General features: G+C 39.2%; 3 protein-coding genes across 4 annotated transcripts in view; 2 read left to right on the top strand and 1 right to left on the bottom strand.

The window, feature by feature from the left end:
• Positions 1 to 24919, top strand: part of LOC106079500 (alpha-2C adrenergic receptor-like) — a 146033-nt gene that overhangs the window by 110467 nt on the left and 10647 nt on the right. The window lies entirely within an intron of this gene.
• Positions 5390 to 10914, bottom strand: LOC106051777 (uncharacterized). Of its 2 annotated transcripts, XM_056018272.1 has the most exons (4): positions 10819 to 10914; positions 7374 to 7972; positions 6396 to 6938; positions 5390 to 5822 (listed from the first exon to the last, which is right to left on the bottom strand). In XM_056018272.1, the coding sequence occupies exons 2-4, from the start codon at positions 7888 to 7890 to the stop codon at positions 5509 to 5511; spliced, it is 1374 nt and encodes a 457-aa protein (XP_055874247.1). In that variant the 5' UTR covers positions 7891 to 7972; positions 10819 to 10914; the 3' UTR covers positions 5390 to 5508. The 2 variants fall into 2 exon arrangements, with proteins under 2 accessions (XP_055874247.1, XP_055874246.1); XM_056018271.1 differs by having other exon boundaries at positions 6396 to 7972.
• On the top strand, positions 23212 to 23757 carry LOC129926497 (uncharacterized). Its single transcript, XM_056030942.1, has one exon. The coding sequence runs from the start codon at positions 23212 to 23214 to the stop codon at positions 23755 to 23757; it is 546 nt and encodes a 181-aa protein (XP_055886917.1).

Here is a 24919-nt window from a genome sequence, read left to right on the forward strand (position 1 = left end):
AAAGCATATGCAAGTTGACCAAATAAAACAATTTTCATTGTCCATTACAAATTACGAGAAGGCTTCTGATGTATTAGCTCTGAATAGCTAAGGTCACTGGCCAGTTTAAATAATTGTTTAGTATTGCATGTCTGTTGAACGTTGTCCGAAGTTGATCCCAAGCATTAACTAGGAAAATATCATCCTGTCGCCCGGCAGTGTGTTTGAGGGGCTATGGTTTGAATCCATTCTGATGCTATTTAGCGACGCAGTTGACGTCATGCAGATTTCAATTGAGACGTAGTGTGCATTTATGCTTTAAGCTGAAATAGATTTTTAGTCCTCAAGGTCTGTTCTGGTGGTAGCTATTCCTTCCTGAACCCAGGGACAGCTCATCTCTACCAGTTGACACCGGGAGATCCAGGAGGTCTGATAGAATCACTCCACATACAGATTAAATTAAAAAAAAACAACACACAATGAAATAGTGTCTGTCAGTGCCGATTAATATTCATAATTTTAAGTCTCAAAAAATAAGTCAATCTGTTTGTTAAATGTTTTACATGCTTCGGATGTTCCTTCCAAGTTGAGGATAATTGCTTCCTGGTCCGGGCCTCCAGCAGGACGACGGAGGATGGGAGCGGGAAGGGTTTAAACCTTGGACCATCAAAAAATCTGAACGACAGTCCAGCGCGCAAGCCGCACGACCAGGCAGCTTCTTCTTATCCCCCCCCCCATCCTGTTTATTGAGTTTGAATCTCAAACAATGACTACAACACATCAGACATATAGATTGACATGAGAAGCAAGCATTATCAACAGGTTGTATGTAGTCCATAATCATTTCCATTGTTCCTTAGTCTATAAGGGCCGCATTTCATAAATTATGAATTCATCGTCCCAAATAAGGGAGCTCGCGCAAGTTGACAGAATAAGAGATATGTTTTTAATGTTTATGACAAATGCAACTCCTTCTTTATTTATAGATTAGGTACAATCTTTTTTTTTTAATAAGGAAACCTCAGAATTTGCGCTATTCAATTTTAGCTTTATCATCATAGGAATCCTTGGGCCTTAGGCCTCTTTTCTTTGTCTCTTTTGTGGGCCTTTTTTAAATAGGTTTTTATTTGTTAGTTGTTTTTTTTTCAAATAACAAAGTCTTTTATTGAGACTAAATGGAGAAAGAAAACAAAAAGTTTGAAGACGATTATATTATTAGTATTTTTTTTTCTTTTTTGCCTATAGTATTTAGAGAATTTCATAGATATTTCTAATTTGTTAGTTCTAATGATTTAAGATTATTGTCTCAGTTATCCGATTATCCAAATTTATTCTGCGAAATACTTATTAATAATATTACTGATGTAGATATGGTTAACAGAAAAAAAAAATCCAAGACTACCATCGACTACCGATTTTAAGAAGAGAGCGAAGGAATGTATTAGTAATGTATTAGTAATTAGTATTATTCCTTTATTTTATTATTCAATGTAATAATATAACTCAGGCGACAAAAAAGCAACACTATTAAGCAAATTAAAACAATGATCGGCCCCGTACATTTCAATCTTGTAAATTACAGACGTTTCTTCGCAACAAAATTTAATTACGTCCTACGCGTATCCTTGTGCCAATCTAGTCATGAATATTAATTAAATATTTAAACTCTTCAAAGCCATTCGTCTTTCTGGCAATGAATTTCACGCTCTAATCCCCATGGGAAGAAAAAGCACTTCTATAAAGTAGTCCTAGCATTTGGAATAAGAAATGTGCCGTAAGTAAAGTACATTTTATGAGTATTTTATTAGGTTTTGGTCTTGTAATTTCTAATGTATTGTTAATTATTTTCTGTAGTATTTTTACGTTACTTTATAGTCTTCTGTCCTGAAGTCTTTTAATTTAGTGGTTTCACTAATGGTGTTATTCCAGTCAAACGAAAAAAAAGTCTTAAGGCTCTTTTCTGTCCATTGGTTGACTAAAACGCTCTCAACAAAAGTATAGCCCGATATCAAGTCCATTTTTACAACTCACTCTGTCTGTCTGGTAAAAAGTTTGTACACGTTATTTCTCCCAGACCGTATCTCGGATCAAGCTGAAATTTTGCACAATTATTTCTTTTACCTGACAACACAAGAATCAATTTTTAAAAAATTAACGAGTTAGTTAATTAACTATATGTAATTAATTATTTTGTTTGGTATCTCGAACTAGGGAAAGAAATTGTACTTGACTTAGGTAGTGGTATCAGCTGAATTAGTTTCTTTTACAGGTCGCCGCTTTAAAGTAAGTTTAAAACAAACACTAGATAACTATCCGAACCTTGTATTTCATACACACCTCACTAGCAGAGTGGTTAGAGCGTCGGCTTGAGGAGGCTTGAGTCATGAGTTCGAATCGATGACGTTCCCCCAGTTTTGTCTTTAATAAATGTTATTTCCCCCTCCCGTATTCCCAACAAGTCCAGAGATAAGATCACAGCGTAGTGAGAAAGCTAAAAGTATGAAATAGCGCTAAACAAAAACAATCCGTAAAAATATTTTTAATTGCACAGATGCATTGTTGTTGGTCTAGACCAGGGGTTCTAAACCTGTGGGTCGTGACCCCTTTGGGTGGCGATTGACGATTTGCCAGGGGTCGCCTAAGACCATCGAAAATATGGATTGTTTTGTCTATTCTTCTATTGCTGTGTGTGTGTGTAAGGGTGGGGGTGGGGGTCGAGGCAAAGTGAGGGATTGTAAAAAGGGGTCGCCGAGCTTAAAAGGTTGAGAACTGCTGGTCTAGACAGTTTGAGTCTAGATCTATAACACATTTAATTACATGACTGATCCAAACTAATAGATAGGACTACAACATCATTTCGTATACGTTTTTTTTTTAAATATATATTTTTTTTTAAATTAGTTATCTGCTTGTATTAATGAACAATGTTATCATCACCTTTTTTGAAGTAACGTCAGTATTCTATAAGAATGTGACGTGAAAGATGTGATAACTGCTGAAATGTTCTATTTGATTGAGGTTCGAATCCCTTTAATCTACTTACTAATCGGCTTTATGAGCAAAGAAAACAAATTCTTTGACACCATCACCAGCTTCCTACACTTGCTCTGGTCGTCATGAGATTCAATTTATGGAGTAGACACTGCGGGGTCAAGTGACTGTCTTTGCGACCAAACTGGACAAGCAACCCCTGGGATTTCTCCAGGGATAGCGCCGCATACGCCGGCCAGTCTGACTGGGGGCACGAGTGGTCTTGACCGCTGGGCATGCCAGGGAATTCGGAAACGTCGGCGCGAATAGATTGAATCACTAAGATGACCAAGGCGTCCAGCAAGGAATAACAACCCGGGAAAGCTGGAAACGTAGCCGATGTTAAGACAACACAGGGGAAATCTGTGTCGACATTCTCGTCTCTAAGTTGCGCGAAAAGTTTTGCATACCATAAGTCTGACACGTGATATGCAATAAGTGTTTCATTCACACTAATGACGTGGACAGTTATTAGAATGGCACGTGTCAATAAGAAAGTGATCACGATATAATTGACATGTATCTAGACTAAGCTTTGTTACTGGCAGTGGCGTAGCTAGGAATTTGCCATCATTCGGGGGCCCGGAGGGGGGGCGTGATATCTTCGGACCCCCCTCCATTTTGCGTAATATTTTATATTTAATTTAAAAAAATACTCATTTGGGGCCCCTTCAAGTGGGGGCCTGGGGGATTTTCAAATTTCCCCTCCCTCCCCCACCCTATCTACGCCTTTTGTTGCTGGTAACAAAGGAAGTAGCTTCGCGACATGACCAATCAACAACTTTAGGCGACATAAATGACATCCGGTTTGTATCGTCTCTACCGACGCCAATCTCGTTTTTTGTTTCTAAAACGAGGCCATAAGGTAAACAGCGAGATATTTCACAGCATCAATATATATATATATATATATATATATATATATATATATATATATATATATATATATATATATATATATATATATATATATACTAATCGCAAACGGTTTCAGATAAAATTGTTAAAAGTTGGTGAACATGCAAAAAAAAAAAAATCCATTCATCTCTCAAAAAAAGACCGCTTTGGGAAATAACGCTAATGGTCTATACACAATAACAATGAAAATAAAAAAAAATGTCACATTTCTAGAAGATTTGCATGTGTAGAGCAATATTAGGACATTAAGGCGTGCCCTTAATGTGCACAAAATAAACATGCCAGGTCTGGACAAATTTAATTTGTTGCCTTATCCACTGCCCATTGCCTTCATTGACCAACTTAGTTTGGGGCACACCAGTTCAACGAGCGTTAGTGTCAGCTTTAAAACGGAAGGACAACTAAACAAGGGAAGACAATGCATGCACATTAAACAAATATAATTTGAAAAGATTTACATATCCCGAATGAACTAGTCTCCCTTTCCCTTTCAGCAATCAGTGACAGGTGATTGAAAAACAAAACCAATTCCCTTTTTTTATTTCATAAAATTATGTGTTCAGTCTAATGCAGGGGTTCTCAACCTGTGGGTCGCGACCACCCCCCTTGGGGGTCGATCGACGATTTGGCAGGGGTCGCCTAAGACCATCGAAAATATGGATTGTTATTGTCTATTCTTCTATTGCTGAATGTGTGTGTGTGGAGGGGGTGGGGTCGCCAGGAGTGGGGGATTGTAAAAAGGGGTCGCCGAGCTTAATAGGCTGAGAACCGCTGGTCTAATGGATAGCTTGAAATCCTATTTGTCCAGCACTCATGCATCAAAAGGAACAAAATATGCGTGAAACAAAATGATAATCTATTATTACAATACATGATGCATCTGCCATTAAATATATGTTAAGAAAATATTTCATTTCTATACATGATGAAAGTGTATCACCAATTCTAATTATTTATAAACTAAATGTCAAGCCCAATCTGTATATATAATTCACTACGTCGCCCAACCATGCGGGACACCGGGCACGCACGCCGACTCTATAACCCTCGATGCAAAAGTCACGAAAAGATAACTTTTATTTCTGCAAGTCGGACTAGAGTTACCCCACGTAACTTTCGCGGAGACAGAGAGCGCGGCTCAGAAAAAAAAAGGATGTGTGTATATAGTTCTCTACGTCGCCCAACCATGCGGGACACCACGCACGTACACCGAGGCTTTAACCCCCCTCCCGCCTTCCTCCCACCCGCTCCCGTGCCATCCTCACTATCCAGGCATGCGCACACAGTCGTTTGCCCAAACCCACCTCACTTTCAGGGAGTGTTTACTAGTCACTAAATAGCGGCGTATGCTACGTCTCGGGTCGGCTCGTGTCAATAAAAGAAATGAACAATTTTATTACATTTCTAAAAAAATAAAAATATTCCAACAATTAAGAGAAACGAAAGATCGTAAGGTTTTAAAAGGATACTTTATATATTTTTTTTAAGAATCTATCACAATAAGTCCAAGTCTTTTACAATGATGAACCAAACATACAATTGTTTATGCTTTCATTTCCAATACTTTAAAAAGAGTATTATTCAAGTACTCCACCACCTTTTCTTCGCACTTTTCGGTTGCGGCTTTGGCTTGAGTAAGCACAACTCCCCGCAGCCAAAAACTTTCCGGAAGCTGCATATGCAGATACATGCGTAAAAGAGCGTTGCAAAGAGGACCAGCAGCTGAATGATGTTCCAGGTGAGCAGCAGATTCACCACAAACATGAGGCCCTCTCGATCCTCTCGAATCTTCTGCAGCTTGCTAGTCAGTATGGGGTCAGTCAGTCTGGACTCTAAGTACTCATCGTCCTCCTCATGGCGTAAGTGTTCTTCTGCGTTGGAGTTCCAGTTTAAACCTGAGGGGAAAAAAATGACTTGGTTTTAGTACCATCAGGCGTCAGGATAAAATGTGTTTGTCTAAGACCAACTGGCTTTGAAAATTAACTACTTATGGAAGAGAGAGAGTCGAGATAGAAATAGCGGTTGGTAAAAAGACACAATGGAATCTTAAGTCAAATATTTTTTAGATCTTTGACATAACAATGGTCCGAAAACAGCATTAATAGCTCTAAGTACTCTTAAAGATCAAGATCATCATCTGTCCCTGGACTTTTAGCGTAGGGTACAATTACAGTTCGCCATTTTACCCTGTCAGCAGTTGTCCATTTTTTTTTATATTGTCCAGCCAGCTTTTCTCTGGACGACCCTTTCATCAGGCTTCCTCCACTGTACCTTGAAGAATGACTTTCGACTTTAAGTCATGTGTTACAATATGACTTAACCAGCTCAGCTTTCGTCTCTTTACAGTATTGAGTAGTTCTTTCATCTCGTCTTAAATATATACCAGAGCTATCACCGCTTTTAGATCGTTACTAAGTCTTTTTATAGAGATTTCGTTTTTTTTTTTTTTAAATCAAAATACTACATACCTGTATCGTTTGTAAGTGAAATTGGATTTTCTAAGTGTAATCGTCCATCAAGCTCAGACCTGTGCACATTTGATGACCTGACTTGTAGTTCTCTATTTAAGTTACCTATCAGTGTACTAATTTCTTTGTTTATATTGCTGTCGTTCAAGATCAGTTCCCTTGACATTTGGTTGTTTTCTTGACTGCCGAGATGGCAGCCAATTAAGTAGTTTGCTTTTGTCGTTAAATGCAAGCTCGTTTTGTCATATTCACACTGAAGGTGATGAGCATTCTCAGAATGTTTGATGACTTCGTTCTCTGGAACACTGTTACAGCAAAGTCTGGCGCAGGAAGTACTTGAGGACTCATTCCAAACATAACACTTAGTGACAACATTAGTTTCAGAGAAGGAAGATCGAAGAGTACGTTCCGCAGTGAGTTTTTTGTGAAGAGAATGATCACTGCAGAGCTCACTGCAGGTGGAGTCTGTAAATAATACGTCATTTTTTGTTCTTACTTTACCTTTCAGATATTTGCTTCTTCTAACAACAAATTTCCTCTTTCCTGAGTGTGGAGAAAATAAATGATATCTCTTTAAAGAGCTGAAATCAACGGAATTTCGGCTTCTAACGGTAGTATTTATATGCCTATGCCTACTGGAATGCCTACTGTTTACTGCGGTACCTATATGCCTATGCCTACTGGAATGCCTACTGTTTATTGCAGTACCTATATGCCTATGCCTACTGGAATGCCTACTGTTTATTGCGGTACCTATATGCCTATGCCTACTGGAATGCCTACTGTTAATTGCAGTACCTATATGCCTACGCCTTCTGGAATGCCTACTGTTTATTGCAGTACCTATATGCCTATGCCTACTGGAATGCCTACTGTTTATTGCAGTACCTATATGCCTATGCCTACTGGAATGCCTACTGTTTATTGCAGTACCTATATGCCTATGCCTACTGGAATGCCTACTGTTTATTGCAGTACCTATATGCTTATGTCTCTGATGCTCTTTGTGAGACTCTAGGGATAAGCTACAACCTTGTTTTTCTATTTCTGATGTTTCGCACTTCTTACAATGTTGAATTTCCGACAGAGTGATGTCAACGTTTAGGCAATCTGTACTGCATTTCGCATGCAAGCCTTCGTCCAGGCGATTGCGCTGTTCTACTAAGCTCTCAGAATCGCGTAGGAGGACATCGCTCTTAGGGCTTTGGGCCACTAGCGGGATGTCGCCGTAACTGAAGCCATCTGTAACGTATGTCTCCGAGCCGAAGTCAGCGGGCTCGTTGGAGGCATCGCCGCTGTCGTCCACGACAACGTGAAGCCCCGCCCACAGCTGGGATGTATCAGCGGATATGACGTCATCGCTCGGTTCGAGGCAGTCGTAAAACAGCGTGCACCCGTGACCCCTGAACTTATGACCCTGCAGCTGGCTAGCAACGTCTTCACGGCTGTCCCTGTACTTGTTGGTGGTCCAGTGGTCGGCAAAACCGTCGGTCATCTGATATTGGCACAGGTGCTCATATCATAACCTGACCTATGTCCAGGGCTACTCCGGTCACTCACGAGGCAGTGGACGACTCCTGTAAAATAAAAACGACTACATTATAATTCCCTTGTATTTCCACTAATAAAGCATCAGTTTATAAGAAAAACAAGGTTACAAAGACAAACTCGAAATCGGCCCCCCGAAGTGGTCCACTCAGGCAGGTTTTTAATATTTTCAGAAAGAACATCAGAATGAATTCTATCAAAGACAAACGACAGACATAGCTAACATAACCCAAACATAATTAATTTCGATGCTTTTTAAGTTAATAGCTATAGATCATAATTTGGTGAGGACGCCATAACGGTTAGTTACTTAAATAGAATTAGGCCTAGATAAGAGTATTTATTTTTGTAGCTGGAATGCCTAGAACTGTGTAACAAATAATGTTAAATTATTAATTGTTTAGCTCGGACTAAAGGTCTAGTTTACACAGGGACGAAATCATGTTGTTGTCAATTTGTGTGTTTTTCTTATCCACCTTCTCGCCGACTAGATTTTGTTATACATTGATAACACATCACTTGTGCAACAACTGTTACAACCTCTCCAGCATATCGTTTGTAACACATTATTTGTTACACATCATTTGTAACACATCATTTGTTACACATCATTTGTAACACATCATTTGTTACACATCATTTGTAACATATCATTTGTAACACATCATTTGTTACACATCATTTGTAACACATCATTTGTTACACATCATTTGTAACATATCATTTGTTACACATCATTTGTAACACATCATTTGTAACACAGTATATGTTACACATTTATTGCATATCCTTAGAAACACATCAGTATCACATCATTCAGTAACACATCGTTTGTTTGGAATAATTCATAATACATTTGTAACACCTTAGTAACACATCCTTTTCGCATTGAGGCAATATCACCAATATTCGGAAACTTTGAATATTGGTTAGACAGGGTTATGATAACATACTAGTAGTTGGAACCAATAACTTAGGGAATTCCTCAAATGGAGAGGCTTGTAGGGCTAGATGCAAGGTTATAATAAGTCAGTACATTGGAGTATTTAAGTGGGTAGTAAGCAATTAACGGTCGAGGGGTCTGGTTGTTGAGATGAGTCAGTAGAGGAGTAAAGAGGGTGAGTGTGAGAATTATTGACGATATGTGTGAGGAGTAAAGAGGACAAGTGTGAGGATTAAAGAGGACAGGTGTGGGGAGTAAAGAGGGCAGGCTTATGGAATAAAGAAGACGAGTGTAAGTTAAGTATTGAAAATCCTTCCCTGTGAAGTCAAAGGAGTGTTTGGTTGTGGCGACACCTGCGATGTTACGATTGCTGTCTTCACAAACATCGAGTGCCTATCATCTCATGTAAAATATAGCTACCTATAGTAAAAGCATAGGAACAGACAAACCGCATTCGAGCACCTATTTGAGAAAAACATTTCTAAGAAAGTTATAAAAATTGTAAGCATGTTCATAATCTTAGAATTATATCATCACAAACAATATATAAGACTACGATCACAAAAAAAAAATAGATATTTTAGCTCTTATGATTCTTTGGAATTAAATCGTTGAAAACATTTCGCCTGTAATGTCTTAGAGCAGCAGTTCTCAACCTTTTAAGCTCGGCGACCCCTTTTTACATTCTCTCACTCCACCTCGACCCCCCCCCCCGACACACAGATACAGCAGTAGAAGAGTAGACAATAACAATTTATATTTTCGATGGTCTTAGGCGACCCCTGGCAAATCGTCAATCGACCCCCAAGGGGGTCGCGACCCACAGGTTGAGAACCCCTGTCTTAGAGTAACTGGAGTATAAATGTATATTTTGTTTGCTATCGTACACATTGTTTACACTATCTAAATATGTATTGTTACTTGTGCATATCTTATCTTATCTTATATAATACAGACGTTACTTCAAAAAAGAAGATGATTACGTCCTACGCGTCATGCATTTAGTCATGCATATTAACCAATGACTTAAATTCTGCCAAGTCACTGGTTTTCCTGGCTAGCTCAGGCAACCCATTCCATGCTCTAATAGCACTAGGGAAGAAGGAGTATTTGTACAAATTTGTCCTAGCATATGGGACGAGGAATGTGCCTATGTGCATATTGTGTTACTTGTAATGCACAATTGTAAAACGAATTTCAATTTCCTCACACATAACAAGGATTATTGATTGATTGATTGATATCTAGATCTATTGACTAGATCTTTATCTTTTCAAAACTAAAATTCACAGTGACTAAGGGCTTATTGAATCTCTTCTTTTGTATACTGACGAAGTAAGAATTAGATCTAGATCTATTATAGGTCTAGTATTTGGTTTTAATCAGCGAAGGAATTTAAATCTAGAATACATCTATAGTAGGGTAATACTCTTCATTTTGTACTAATGATGTCATCCAACTGAATGCTTATTCTAGATCTATAATAATAATAATGAGGCTAGTCTTCCAGTCGGAACATTAGTGAGGAATGCAGTATTTCCCGTGGCTGCGCACTCTCTAGACTCTAGATCTATAAACACAATATATTAACCAATGACTTAAATTCTGCCAAGTCACTGGTTTTCCTGGCTAGCTCAGGCAACCCATTCCATGCTCTAATAGCACTAGGGAAGAAGGAGTATTTGTACAAATTTGTCCTAGCCTATGGAACAAGGAATGTGCCCTTATCTTTGTGTCTTTCAGAGTATTTTATTAGATTTTGTTTTTGTATTTGAAGATTATGGTTCAGTGTTTTATGTATAATTGCTACTTTACTTTTAAGTCTTCTATCCATCTAACATTCATTAAAAATGATAATAAAAATCGAAAGTTGAATCGATTGGAACTACAAAATGAGATACAGGTCTAGGTCTACAATCTAAGTGTACATACTTGATATTGTTTACATAGTTCAATAGGGTCGCCATTAAACCGGAAGACAAGTTCATCAAAAAGTTTCTTTTAAAAAGAAATTGGTTTCTAGATTATTTTTTTAGTGCAATAAAAATAGTTCATCAGTGGTCATCACCACCAACGTAGCAACGAAACGAAAAGTCGATTTTTTAAATAATAAAGTATGTAGATTTATAAAGCAGTCATTGATTTCGATATAGATACAGATATGTTTTTAATCAATAGTGTGATTTAATTTTTTCGTTGTTGATTTTATTTTATTTTTTATTTGGGGCCACCAAAGTCACTTCGCTTTGGGCTTCCTATTACCTAAGTCCGACCCTGCACCAAATTCCCTAACCCTAGTCCCAAGCCTTGTCACTGGCTGAAAGAAAGATGTATATATTACTTTTTTTTTTGTCATCAAAACCATTTCTAAGACAAAGCCAATGTACAATCAACTAATTAGCCCAGCATCTAACCAAACATTAATTGTTGAGCTCTGCTATGAAAGAATGGAACAACAAGGGAGACAAAAAGAAAGCAGAACCCAATCAGCTCATTTATTTCAGTTCAATTTATTTTAAGCTGAATATCGATTCCAACTCTGTACTGTCACGTGTCGTCGTCCAGCAGGGAGACTTTCAAAAAAAAAAAAAAAAGTTTTTTGTCCATTTTGCAGCTTGTCCTACGTTCTTCCCGTCCGGTGTCTAAACAGTGCAGCTGCGCGGCTCAATCGTCTGCCTTTCACACTCCACGGATGCATGTGACGCAGACTCATTACAGCAGCCTCGGGTAATCCAGTTAGAACCGTCCTCAGCCACCTAAAAAATAAATTCACCACGCAATAAAAATGGGGGTGAATTTTATCGCTGTGAGAGTGTGTGTGTGTTTCCTATTTGTATCTTTTGTGTAAGTGTGTGGGCCTGTAACGAAAACAAAAAGTGTGTGTGAGGAAATCGTAGAGTCTGTTGCTGTGACAAGGGGGGTGAGGTTGTCCCCCAGTAACGTCACGAGGAAAAATGTCATGTCCCAAACATTGTTCCACTATAATCTAATTTTCTGGACTCTAAGGTAATCCTGGGAAAAACAATATATTTGTCGAATTTCTAGACAGCAGTGGTTCTCAATGTGATGTCTGTGATATAGTTTAATAAAGTACTAAAAACTACATTTAGTGTTGATTTTCACGATAAACTACACAATGTCAAGGACTCTAATTAAACTTAAATGTAGCCATCTAGGTTAAAAAAAGTGCGCTTCGACAGGGCCGGCCTAACTAGTGCGAGGCCCTATGCGAAACAGATAGCTCGGGGCCCAGTCTGGGTAGGGATAAGCATAATGTCAACATTTAGATTTTTATTAGAAAATAAATTCGTCAATGAAATACATTTTTATTAAATGAAAGCTGACAATGCCGTTTTTTTTTTTAGCGCTCATAAGATTGGCACCCCAAAAGGACAATGAGTTTTCAGGATATTTTAATAATTTCAGGACTTTTTCTTATATTTTGCAATTCCAGGTGATTTCCTGGAGGCCCTAGAAAATTATGAGGCTGCGGATACGCTGCTATTACATATACGTTTTCATGGTTTAATTTAATAATTAGTCATGGAATGAGCGCGGGGCCTATGAAAGTGCGGGGCCCACTGCGGCCGCATAGGTGCAGTGGCCTAAGGCCGGCCCTGAGCTTAGAGAATTACATTCTGTAGTTCTAAAAAATTAGATCATAGGCCTTTTAAAATAGCGTATCAATGCTTAATTTACCATGTCCACCGAATACACCGAAGCCAGCTATTTAAAGTTTTTTTCTGCCATGGATAAAAATCTCTCAGGTATGATGAGTTTAGCTTGATGTTGGTCAACAATAAACTATTTGTATATGAGGTATTGTAATGCTTTATTTAGAATACAAGATGTCTAGATGTTAAAAAGGAATTTGATCTAGATCTATACATTTTAAAATAAACTGAGATTTGTGGAGATGATATTGTGTTCACATTCTCACGTTTGAGGACCTCTGTCATTGTGAGCTGGGGTGTCATAAGCCCATGAGAAAACAAGCGGAAAAAAAAAATTAAATAAAAAAAAAAGAAACTTAGAAGGGAAAGCAATGTTGAGATTCGGAAAGGTTTACTTCCCCTTTTCTGTATAAACAAAAAAATTAATTACTACTACTTGATTAATTAATTGTTGTTGTTGTTGTTTGTTATATTACTTCATGTGTTGTCATCGACAATGAAGAACTGGGCGAAATTAAACTTGAACCGAGAATGCGAAATTGGAGAAAAAAAAATGTGTAAACAAACTGACCAGACCGACAGACAGACGGAGTGAGTTAATATAAGCGTTTTTAAGAATGCTGTTAAAAGTTAGCAAGTATGTATAGATAGAGGGAGACATAAAGATATAGATATAGATAGATAGATAGACAGATAGACAGATAGATAGATAGATAGATAGATAGATAGATAGATAGATAGATAGATAGATAGATAGATAGATAGATAGATAGATAGATGAAGCAAGTATGTATAGATAGAGGGAGACATAAAGATATAGATATAGATAGATAGATAGACAGATAGACAGATAGATAGATAGATAGATAGATAGATAGATAGATAGATAGATAGATAGATAGATAGATAGATAGATAGATAGATAGATAGATAGATAGATAGATAGATAGATAGATAGATAGATGAATAACCTTTAAAGAATGTATCAATTTTCTCCTAACTGGATCCATTATTTCAGCGAGTTCAATAATGTTATTTTTTTTGGTTAGGACGCAGTAAGAGCCTCAACACCTGCGACGCCCTTGTTATATTCAATAAGGCATGGCTACCTGGTTGTGTGGTATGCGCTCTGGGCTGTCTTCTCAGGGATCCCAGACTCGACCCCTTTCCTTCGTTACTCCCCTCTTCCTGTGGGAGTTTTTTGCTAGGATGCAACAATCTTACATTATGGGGGTACTGCAGAGTATTATAAACAAACAGAAGAAATTCAAATCAGATTTTACAATCTGTATATTTATGTTGTTTTTAATTTAAAGATATACATAGGCACTCTAACTACCGAGCAAATTATGCCCCACTGCAGTTTCATTAACCCCTTAATTTATATTTTCTATATTAATTCTTTATATTTTTTTGTAATTATAAATCTGTTTCGATTCTTTGACTGCCAAGCTTGGAGGTAAAGACTATCTAAATGTTTCTGCCTTCTCTCTATCCCGAACGACAAGCGTGTGTAAGTAGCGACTGCAACGAACTTTATACATCACATAGTTTTTATTTCCCTTGATCTTAACACACTTAGCTCCCTTTATTCGTGCTATGAGAAGAATATTGATAAATATATATATATATTTAAAAAACCGAATTGTATGAATCCTAAATTACTGGCTCTGAACAAGGACACATAAGAAAAATGATTGCGTTACATTAATAAAGGTAGGCGCGTGGCTGAGCGGCAAAGCGTTTGGCTTCCGAACCGGGGATCCAGGGTTCGAATCCTGGAGAAGACTGGGAGTTTTTAATTTAATTTCTTTGGGCGCTAGTTGGGGAAAAGTAAAGGCGGTTGGTCGTTGTGCTGGCCACATGACGCCCTCGTTAACCGTAGGCCACAGAAACAGATGACCTTTACATCATCTGCCCTAAAGACCACACGGTCTGAAAGGGGGAACTTACACGAATAAATGTATTTAGTTCATTAAGTTCGTGTCAGGATCTAAGCAGACGTAGAAAGAAGCAGAAGTTGCAAAAGGAAGGAAGAGTGCTCTTTTCTTTTCTCGTGTTTTATTCCTTCAGTTTCACTGTTCTGTCACTGGGGGGCGTCAATGTCTCAGATATTGTCTTCCCCGCTCATTGTGAGTTCTCTTTAGCCCGCTCTCTCTGACCTTGTTTCTGCGTCTCTCTCTCTCTCTCTCTTTTTCTCTCTCTCTCAATTATACACTTTTTACACGTAAATATTACTATTCGCCTAAAGGTCTAATAATTGTTCTGTCACTAGTCTTTTTTTTTAATTTTGATCTCAACTTTATTTCAATGAATTTTAAATAAGAGAAAAATTGTGTCCATCCTTTAGATGCCCCTCTTCCAAGCCAACTTCCCCTGTTCAGTATTTCGTCTAATGAGTCAAACGATATTTTGATAGACTGAGCCTCAATACAGAAAACAAACACCATCATTATCATCACCCAGTAAGGGAAAGAGCAGTATGTATCTGTTTCCTGCGTTAATGTTGTTCGTATTTGCATCCATATATTGTTATTGTTATAGCAGTTACGCCGAGGTGGTTAATTGGAGTCAAACTGAATTTCCATTTGATTGGACCAAAAAAATATCTTATCATCATCATTGGCCTCCTTCAGTCGTAGAACGACTATGGTTCATCTCAGAGCACACTTCCTCATGTGGCTGTGGAGCCCTATTTTGGAGAGACACTCCCGTCCACAGATAGCGCAGGTTAAGGTGGCCGCGGGCGCGTTGCCCTGCCTCATCGTGGCGCCCGCGTGGAAACGGCCATTAGAGGAAGTGGCTAGGCTAAATGGGTAGCAACACAAGACTCCCGTGGGAATGCTCACGGGTAGACGAGAGTCCACCCATTGTACGGGCGGGGTTGTAAAAAAGTCCCCACGAACACGTCCCACATCCATGCGCTGTTCCTCAAAGGGACCGTTACATCAATGGCGGTTCCCGCACAGCTAGCTTGGTACAGCGAAGGAAAATGGCGGAGGCTCCCGGTGCCCTCGGCCTTCGGCCATGTGCAGCCAAGCATGCGTCGGGGCCAAAGGCATTGGAAACAGCAATGTTTTACATAGGCATAGACTCGGGTCTCTCTCAAACAGAACTGTGTTCTCACAGGTTGTTTTTTTTTTACTGTTTGGCGTCCAAACAGGTTTTTTTTCAAACTTAGAGCTCGAAGAGCCTTCGGCTCAGCTCTTGGACATCAACAAGGTTAAGGTGGCTTTTGCTTCGGTGGTAGAGGAGCTGGCCGTTTTTCGGATTGTACGTTTTTCTTCCTGAGCTGAGACCCATGTACTTTCACTGTCCATCATCATCATCATTACTATCATCAAACTCCATTTGAGTGAGAGCTTGAGAGGCTCAAATCCTGTCTAGCAAAGCTCTGGACAGAAACCCTGCAGATTTGAGGAGTGCGTGCATGTCATCATGAAGGTCGAGAGTTCTGGGAGACACCTTTTACCTTCCACCAAACTATGAGAAGAGTTCCCTTGATGTTATTGTTTTACTACCACTACACTGATCCTGGAGGCGCGGGTTCAAATCCTGATGAAGACTGGGATTTTTAATTTCGGGATTTTTAAGGGGCCTCTGAGTCCACCCAGCTCTAATGGGTACCTAACATTAGTTGGGGAAAAGTAAAGGCGGTTGGTCATTGCGCTGGCCACATTACACCCTCGTTAGCCTTGGGCCACAGAAATGATTGATCTTTACATCATCTGGCCTATAGATGGCAATGTCTGAAAGGAAACTGTTTGTTTTACACTGATCTGGTTGGTTTAGAGGCGAGATAGAAGACCTCTAAGACTGAACAAACATATCTGTGAGTTTGTTGAAAAAAATCAAAATAAAAAAAAATACTTTATAAAATCAAAGCTTATTAAAAGGAAAGAGGGAAAATACTGACATATATCTCAATACTGCAATATGAATCTCCTTTTTCTATACAAAACAAAATTAATGGATTACTACAACTTATGTTAATTTTTTATGTGATTTATGTATAGTCTTCGACATTGAATAATTGTGCAAAATTTCAACTTAACCCAAGAATGGGTGTGATAGAGTTAACTCGAATACGATTTGTATGTTGAATAGAGTTCCATTGCATTCACGTTACATGCGCACACACAAATGTTTTTTTAGCTTGTAACTTTAATTACACAATAGGATCATGGGACTCCCAATGTGCATTGTTGTCCAGACGTGGCATCCTATCAGATGTACGCTCAACATTGTATGTTTTCGAATTTTTATTTAACATGTATATAGCATGACGTAATCAAATTATGTGCAGCTTCCAAGAGTTGTCATTCCTCCCTCTGATGATATTAAAATGGACAGTCGCATTGAAATAATGAGATAAAGGGACACATTCCGAACAGAATTAAAAATTAGAGATATTGAGAATAAGTCAATCCAGTTACCCCTTTAATGGTCTCTTATGCGGATTGACGCCCTAAATCTGCATTATAAAATTAGACCTCCACCAGTTTATGCGCGTCAGGGAATCGTTCACAGCACGTGCCAGTGAAGGTCAAATAATTTAAATTTGTGCGCACACTTGAAATGACGTCTGCTTTCATAATCCGAGTAAAAGCGAAAACAAATGTTACGAATTTAGGTCATAGCCTCCAAGGCCCAGTAATGCAGATTGTATTGTATAACATTTATATAAACTAGAGCAGCTTGCGTTTATCAAACTGATGCGCGCGCATCCCCCTAGGGGAGAGACATGTGCTATAAAAATGGGTGCAAAAGGCACCATTTTATCAAGGACAAATAAAAATCTATTCTATATACTATATAAATTGTTGTTTTAAAACCATTTTTGAGAATGAATTTATAAAAAATGATATTATTATTGTCAGGATGAATGTGTGCCGTCTATTTTTACTTGTACAGGGCACTTGGGAAGTATGAGCAAATTACTGGCAGTGTGTATGTTTGCGTACGGGCAGTCGGCAGTGTGTGGCGTTATGCAGAGATAATACGATTTGTGAACGGCGATACGATAGTGTAATTTTAGTGTTTAGTGACATGGGGCGGTGAGTGAGTAGTTTGTGCCCCTGGCTACCGAACCGAGGGGTTTCGTATTCGAATCTTAATGAAGACTAGGGTTTGAATTTCGGGATTTTTATGAAGCCCCTGAGTCCACCCAGCTGTAAATGGGTACCCGGCATTAGTTCGGGAAAGTAAAGACGGTTGGTCGTTGTGCTGGCCACATGACACCCTCGTTAATTGTCGGCCATAGAAACGTACTTTACTGAGATTTTTCTATATCAGATTCCGAGGAAGCCTGGACAGTGGTGAAATACTTGTTTAGGTGTACCGAGACTCATCGTTACAGAAGGCCTGAGCACTGACCTGCAACGTCACAACCTGTGGGCAGGCCAATAGCTCGTTGTCACGTCGTACAGACCTATGACGTGGCAACGGGCAATTGGTCTAAACTGCCCTCAGGTTGTGACGTTGCAAGTCAGTGTTCAAGCCTTCTAAAACGACGACTCGCTCAAGGCGGCCAGTGTTTGCTTAAATCCGTCTCTACAAACGTCCCAGCCGCCATCAGGATCCAAATACACGACCAACACATCACAATGACAGCGCTCTACTCACCGACCATTCAATCTGCTTATCTGCCCCTCAGCTAGTTCAACAGACCGTTCCTGTTAGGTCAGCTGGTGTTTATACACCGCTTTAAAGCATTGGTCACTGTCAGTCTGTGGCGGTCAGTCCTTCGTTTGACTAACCAACGAACGGATGGAATAATAAAACTAGCAAACGTGGAAAGTCAGAAAAATCAACATTAAAAGTAAAACTTCCCCTCCCCCTTTTCCAAAAAGAACATTTCCCTCCACCCCCCACCCTAAAAAGTCCTACACTGATCCCTGAAAAACAACCACCTTAACTCAACCCCCCCCCCCCCCCACCATTTAAAAAGAAAACGTGAATTTAGGATCAGACATCTGGCTAGACACTTGCGGAGTCGCAAATCTCGTGTGAAATGTAAATCGAGAGTTTCAGCGAGAGTTCGTGCGAGACGTTGCGCCATGAGACTCCTGCTAAGAATTCTCTTAAAGCTCCTCTCTTAAGTGAGATAGACGTTTAAAGAAAGGAATATCTATTATTGACTCAAACAACATTCTTTTTATTCTCTCCCTTGCCGCATCGCAATCGTAAAAATAGAATCGAAACCTAATTTTCGGTAATAGCTCAGCTCTAGAAAGGGAAGAAAAATGGAAGCCATCTTTGCTCCCCTGACCTACTTTCTGATATTTGCACTGCGCCCATTGGTTGTTTAATATAATGATGTCCCATTGCTTGTATTTCTAAAGACACCCTTTTGGGTAGTGTTTATGTTGACATAGGTCCAATACTGTCCTTAAGTATATCATTAAGGAAGTTTTTATTGCTCAGTCTTTGCATATTTGAATATGACATGAATGCTGAGAAGTGGACATCTATCTCTGCTATATGTGTAGTGGGGAAGGTAATATTTACCTCGTCAAGTCCTTGGCAAGTGTCCTTTAAGCCCGCCTAAGAGCTGCCGAATTCAGCTTCGATGAAACGGGAAAGTCTCTTGCTCTACATGTACGCATTTACGCAACCGCCAGTTTTTATTTAGGGCATTTTGAAGAGAGTATTTAAGCATGCGGGGGGGGGGGGGGAGGGGGCCTAATGGTAAAGCGCTTCGCTTGGTTTCCGAACCGAGGGGGTCCCGGATTTTTATCTCGGTGAAGCCTGGGATTTTTAATTTCAGGATTTTAAGGTCGTCATTGAGACCACCCAACTCTGATGGGTGCGTGGCATTATTTCATTTAGTTATGAAATTAAAGCGGCTGGTCGTTGTGCTGGCCACATGACATCCTTGTTAGCTGTCGACCATAGAAACAGATTATCTGCCTTATAGCTCGCAAGGTCAGAAAGATTTTTTTTTACTTTACTTGATATTGTCCTGGCTAGGATTTGTCAAGGGACACACCAACTAACTCAGCGGTTCTCAACCTTTTATGCTTGGCGACCCCTTTTTACAATGCCCCACTCTGCCGCGACCCCCTCCCCGCACACACACATACAGCAATAGATGAGTAGTCAATAACAATCCATATTTTGGATCGTCTTAGGCGACCCCTGGCAAATCGTCAATCGACTCTCAAGGGGGTCGCGATCCACAGGTTGAGAACCCCTGAACTAACTATTCACTTAAAGAACAATTATATATTTGATAACAGCTATGAAGAATTCAAATGATGTTAATTTACAAATTGGAGTGATTGTTTTGGCTATCTATTCGTTGCTTTGACTCGCAGTGTCTTTATTATAAATCTTTCTTCTCTCATGTACCCCTGTTCTGCAAAGTCACTCGTCTGTCTCGCTACGTCACTACTTTTTAACGTCACTAAATATAATACACACTAATTTTCTTTACAAAACTAAGCTACTCTCTAAACTAAACTAGGTCACTACAGCATGCAACCACTTCTGAATCGCTTTGCATGATGTTTACATGCTACATCACTCTATTTGCGCTATGGTAAAATTTATTTGTGGACATTGACGAGAACAGAGTATCTAGGAGAGAATTGATTAGATGGTCGTGTGTTAAGCGCTTTGGACTGTCATTTAGATCGTCATGGGCTAGATTCCGTCTTCATTCCCCGCTGTCATGTGGGAGGTTTGGGCCAGGACGCTCAGCTAACACAAACCAGTGTCGGCATTTGAATTCTGGCCCAAACAAATCCAAAAATTAAGATCATAATGCCTTGAAGATCGACAAACATGTCACTTATATTTAAGAATTTTTCAAAATATATCTCGATCACAATTTGTTTTTCCAATTCCTCTGTGACTTGTAACCCAGCTATTTTCAATAGCAACAGTTGGCGTTGGGCACACTAAAGCCTCATCACAGTATTTGTTTATGTTTGAATTCTTAAGATCCACGTTCTTTGCACAACAAAATACTTTAAAAGAGAAAAAGAAGAGAAAGGGATAAGAAGAAATGTGATGGCGATTGATTGGAACCTACAGGAAAACGTAAGGACATGAAAACATGAAGATTGAGATATTTTTTTATTTACATCTTTTAGTCATTCTTAGCCAAGCTTACATCAGCTCCCTCTGTCTGGATGTAATCTTGTACACGTTATTTGTCCAACTTAAAACATTGCACAAGTATTCATTGTTTAGGACAATACATGAATCAATGAGGAAACAAAAAAAAACACCTACTTAGTTAATTCATTAGTCGTAATTAATTAATTTAGTTTTATATAGAGACAGTAGTGTCTAGTATGCTAAGAAGAGATAATCCCTTTAAACTAATAACCCACAGTCCACAATTTTGATTTTACCAAAGCATACAGGTTGCGTTAAAAAAAAATTGTCCAATCCCACAAAATTAATAATGCTTAACTAGATGAACTAAAAATTAATTATACGATTGATTCAAAATAGTAAAGATATTTCACTCAATATAAGCCGTCATATGCAAAGAGTGCATTCTAATAGTTTTACTTCTTTTTAAGAACTAGCGTATGTTACACCTATTGAAACTTATGGCGTATAGACTAGGCAGCAAAAAGTTTAAAAAAAAAAACAAAAAAACTTGATTTGTTTGCAGTTTGTATTAAATCTTTATCATATTCTATGCATGCTGTGGAAATATATTATTACTAAGCGTCTTTCAATGTGCTAAAGTATTAACAGAGCAACGGTTTCGAAAAAAAAAATGCAACTTGGCATCTGAGAATTAGAGCCAGCCTCGAACAACAAAAACGAAAAGAGTATGTATTGGGAGGGGGGAGGGAGGAAGGGGAGGCACACCCTGGCACTGCCCGCCACAAACTGGCAGTTTGAAGCTGTGGCATTATTTAAGGGCCATTGCCCGTTTGGCTTATAATGACCAGCCTAGTCTGGACAACCTGTGATTGGCTCGCTATCTCGAAAGTCGAGGCAACAAATTCTATATATTTACACTCGCCTATTAATGTCCTCTCTCCAGTTCTTTTTTCTTTTTTCATGTTCAATTGTTTCGCGCCTTTGCGTCTAATCATCACTGTCCAGATTTTTTCGAGCGGGGAGAACAAAAAATGCACATTTCTCCATTATCATTTCTTGAGTTTGGCGTTTCCCTAAATATAGGAATTAGGTTTATTTCAAAGTTGGCTAATACTGACGAGTTATTTGAGAAAGCTCTTGATGCTAAGAGGAATCTTTTGATTTTATATTACATAAACATTAGAGGGAAACGCAAAAAGATATTGGACTTTTTTTTTGTGTTAAAATTTTTTTTCTTTGATATTTCATAAAACATTTTCTTAGGAAATAGTATAGTCAGGTTTTTTTTTTTTTTTTTTTTTTAAATAAGTAAATAAGTGCTTTAGTTTTCTATAAAGTTTTCTATAAAGACTAATGACATTTATTATTTATTTATTATTGGATGGCTGCCTGGTTGCACGCGGCCTCAGAACGAGACAGCTGGAGGTCACTCACGAAGGCCGCGGGATACACATTTGATACCAAAAGAAAATCTCTGGGTGCCTCTGAGTCCACACAGCTCTAATGGGTGGCTGACATTACTTGGGGAAGAGTAAAGGCGGTTGGTCGTTGTGCTGGTCACATGACACCCTTGTTAACCGTAGGCAAAAACAGATGACCATTATATCATCAGCCCTATATACCACTAGGTCTGAATGGGGAACTTTACTTTTATGTATCGAGTACTTGTTTGGCTGCAATAGTAACTAAAGACATTGACTTTTTAAAAATCCCAAGTTCAAGAATTGCTCGCTTAAGAGTATAGGATACATACTTACATAGGCCTACATACAAAAATTGCTCGCTTAAGAGTATCTTCTTCTTCTTCTTCTTAAACTCTCAGGTAGAGTTGAGCCTTCAGCTCTTGGAACTCTAGGCCAGCAAAAGTGAACAAGAGCTCCCTCTCAACGGCCTGTATGAAAACAATGTACACTGTTTTGTCTGGCGGGTGGATCAGACTCGCGTCAAGAGGCCGCGTATAGATATACTAAGACCCCCGCCATTTTTCTTTTCTATACCAGGCTAACCGTGCGGGGCAAGCCATTTATTATGTAACGGCCCCTTGAGGAACAGTGCCTGGATTGTGACAAGGTTGTGGGAGCGTTTTTACAACTCCGCGCAGTGCAATGAGGATGCTCTCGCACCCCCTAAGGCACCCCCACAGGAGTCTTGTTTTGCTACCCTTTAGCCTAATCGTTTCCTCCTATGATCGTTTCCACCCGGGCGCCACTATGAGGCAAGGTAGCATGCACGGGCGCTTAAGAGTATAGGATACATACTTACATACATACAAGAATTGCTCGCTTAAGAGTATAGGATAAGAAATTGGAATAAAAAAATACCTGTTATTTTTTGTAATTAGTTGAAAACTTGTTTTCCTTTATATATTTACAAATCCAGCCACCAAATCTTATTCAAATATTTAAAATAATATTAAGCTAGATAAATCACATAATTTTAATTGATAAGTAGGTCTTTGGTTAGATTAAATCGCCAGATCAGATATCCTTGTAATCAGTATCCACTTGTTTCTTGTCCGATAATTTATGAATTGTTCCCAGTTGATGAGGTCACAGCTATGCTGTGCGATGTAAGCACAGAAATGTTCCCACTTGATGAGGTCACAGCTATGTTGTGCGATGTAAGCACAGAAATGTTCCCACTTGATGAGGTCACAGTTATGTTGTGCGATGTAAGCACAGATATGTTCCCACTTGATGAGTTCACAGCTATGTTGTTGTGCGATGCAAGCACAGAAATGTTCCCACTTGATGAGTTCGCAGCTATGTTGTGCGATGTAAGCACAGAAATGTTCCCACTTGATGAGTTCACAGCTATGTTGTGCGATGTAAGCACAGAAATATTCCCACTTGATGAGTTCACAGCTATGTTGTGCGATGTAAGCACAGAAATGTTCCCACTTGATGAGTTCACAGCTATGTTGTGCGATGTAAGCACAGAAATATTCCCACTTGATGAGTTCGCAGCTATGTTGTGCGATGTAAGCACAGAAATGTTCCCACTTAATGAGGTCACAGCTATGTTGTGCGATGTAAGCACAGAAATGTTCCCACTTGATGAGGTCACAGCTATGTTGTGCGATGTAAGCACAAATGAGAACGTCACGTGTGTCGCCAGCAGGGACTAAAAGAAACAACCAAAATGAGCATGAACTGTGAACATTTTCTGAACAAAGTTTGAGCATTTGTGTCTTTTTGGCAATGTCAACTTTTGGAACCAAGATGTGAACTAGGAACCAATTTCGGATTTACGCGCATTCAGAAATCTGAGATCTTTGTGATCAACATTCAAAACTCATCTCGTTCTGACCACTCGCCTTATGCTCCTACATCGGCGACAATGAATTTATAATTAATGAACTGTGGCGGGTATATTACAATGAAGAATGTATATGATCATGACTATTTGTATCGATAAACGTTGGCAGTCTTATATATATGATAACTTGTTTCACTTGTGCGGATTGATGATGTAGAAGCAGATCTGAAGCAGCTTGGGGTCAGGGCATGGAGACGAAAGGCCCAGGAGAGATCTGAATGGAAGGATGTGCTAAAGCAGGCCAGTGCCCGCCATGGGCTGTAGCGCCACTGGGGTGGATGGGTGGATGGATGGATGGATGGATGGATTGATGGATGGGTGGATGGATGGATGGATGGATGGATGGATGGGTGGATGGATGGATGGATGGATGGATGGATGGATGGATGGATGGATGGGTGGATGGATGGGTGGGTGGATGGATGGATGGATGGGTGGATGGGTGGATGGATGTATGGATGCATGTGTAGGTGGGTGGATGGATGGATGGGTGTTTCACTTGTGCATTATTGTAAGTTGATTTATAAGTCAGAAGAACAAAATATTTTCAAAGATACATTTTTTTTAAAAAAGATAATGGCTTCGTTATACAGCTTCTAGAGCGATTATTTTCTATTCATTATATTTTGTTAATGGAGGCGCGGTGGCTGAGTGGTAAAGCGCTTGGCTTCCGAACCGGGGACCGGGGTTCGAATCCTGGTGAAGACTGGGATTTTTAATTTCGGGATCTTCGGGCGCCTCTGAGTCCACCCAGCTCTAATGGGTACCTGACATTAGTTAGTGAAAAGTAAAGGCGGTTGGTAGTTGTGCTGGCTACATGACACCCTTGTTAACCATAGGCCACAGAAACAGATGACATTTACATCATTTGCCTTATAGATCACTAGGTTTGAAATGGGAACTTTACTTTTTACTACTATATGTTGTTAATAAACACATGCCTTTCACAGGGACTAGCAATAGAGCTAGAA

This window comes from Biomphalaria glabrata, chromosome 1, assembly GCF_947242115.1.
Source record: "Biomphalaria glabrata chromosome 1, xgBioGlab47.1, whole genome shotgun sequence".
Classification (NCBI taxonomy): Eukaryota; Metazoa; Mollusca; class Gastropoda; family Planorbidae; genus Biomphalaria; species Biomphalaria glabrata.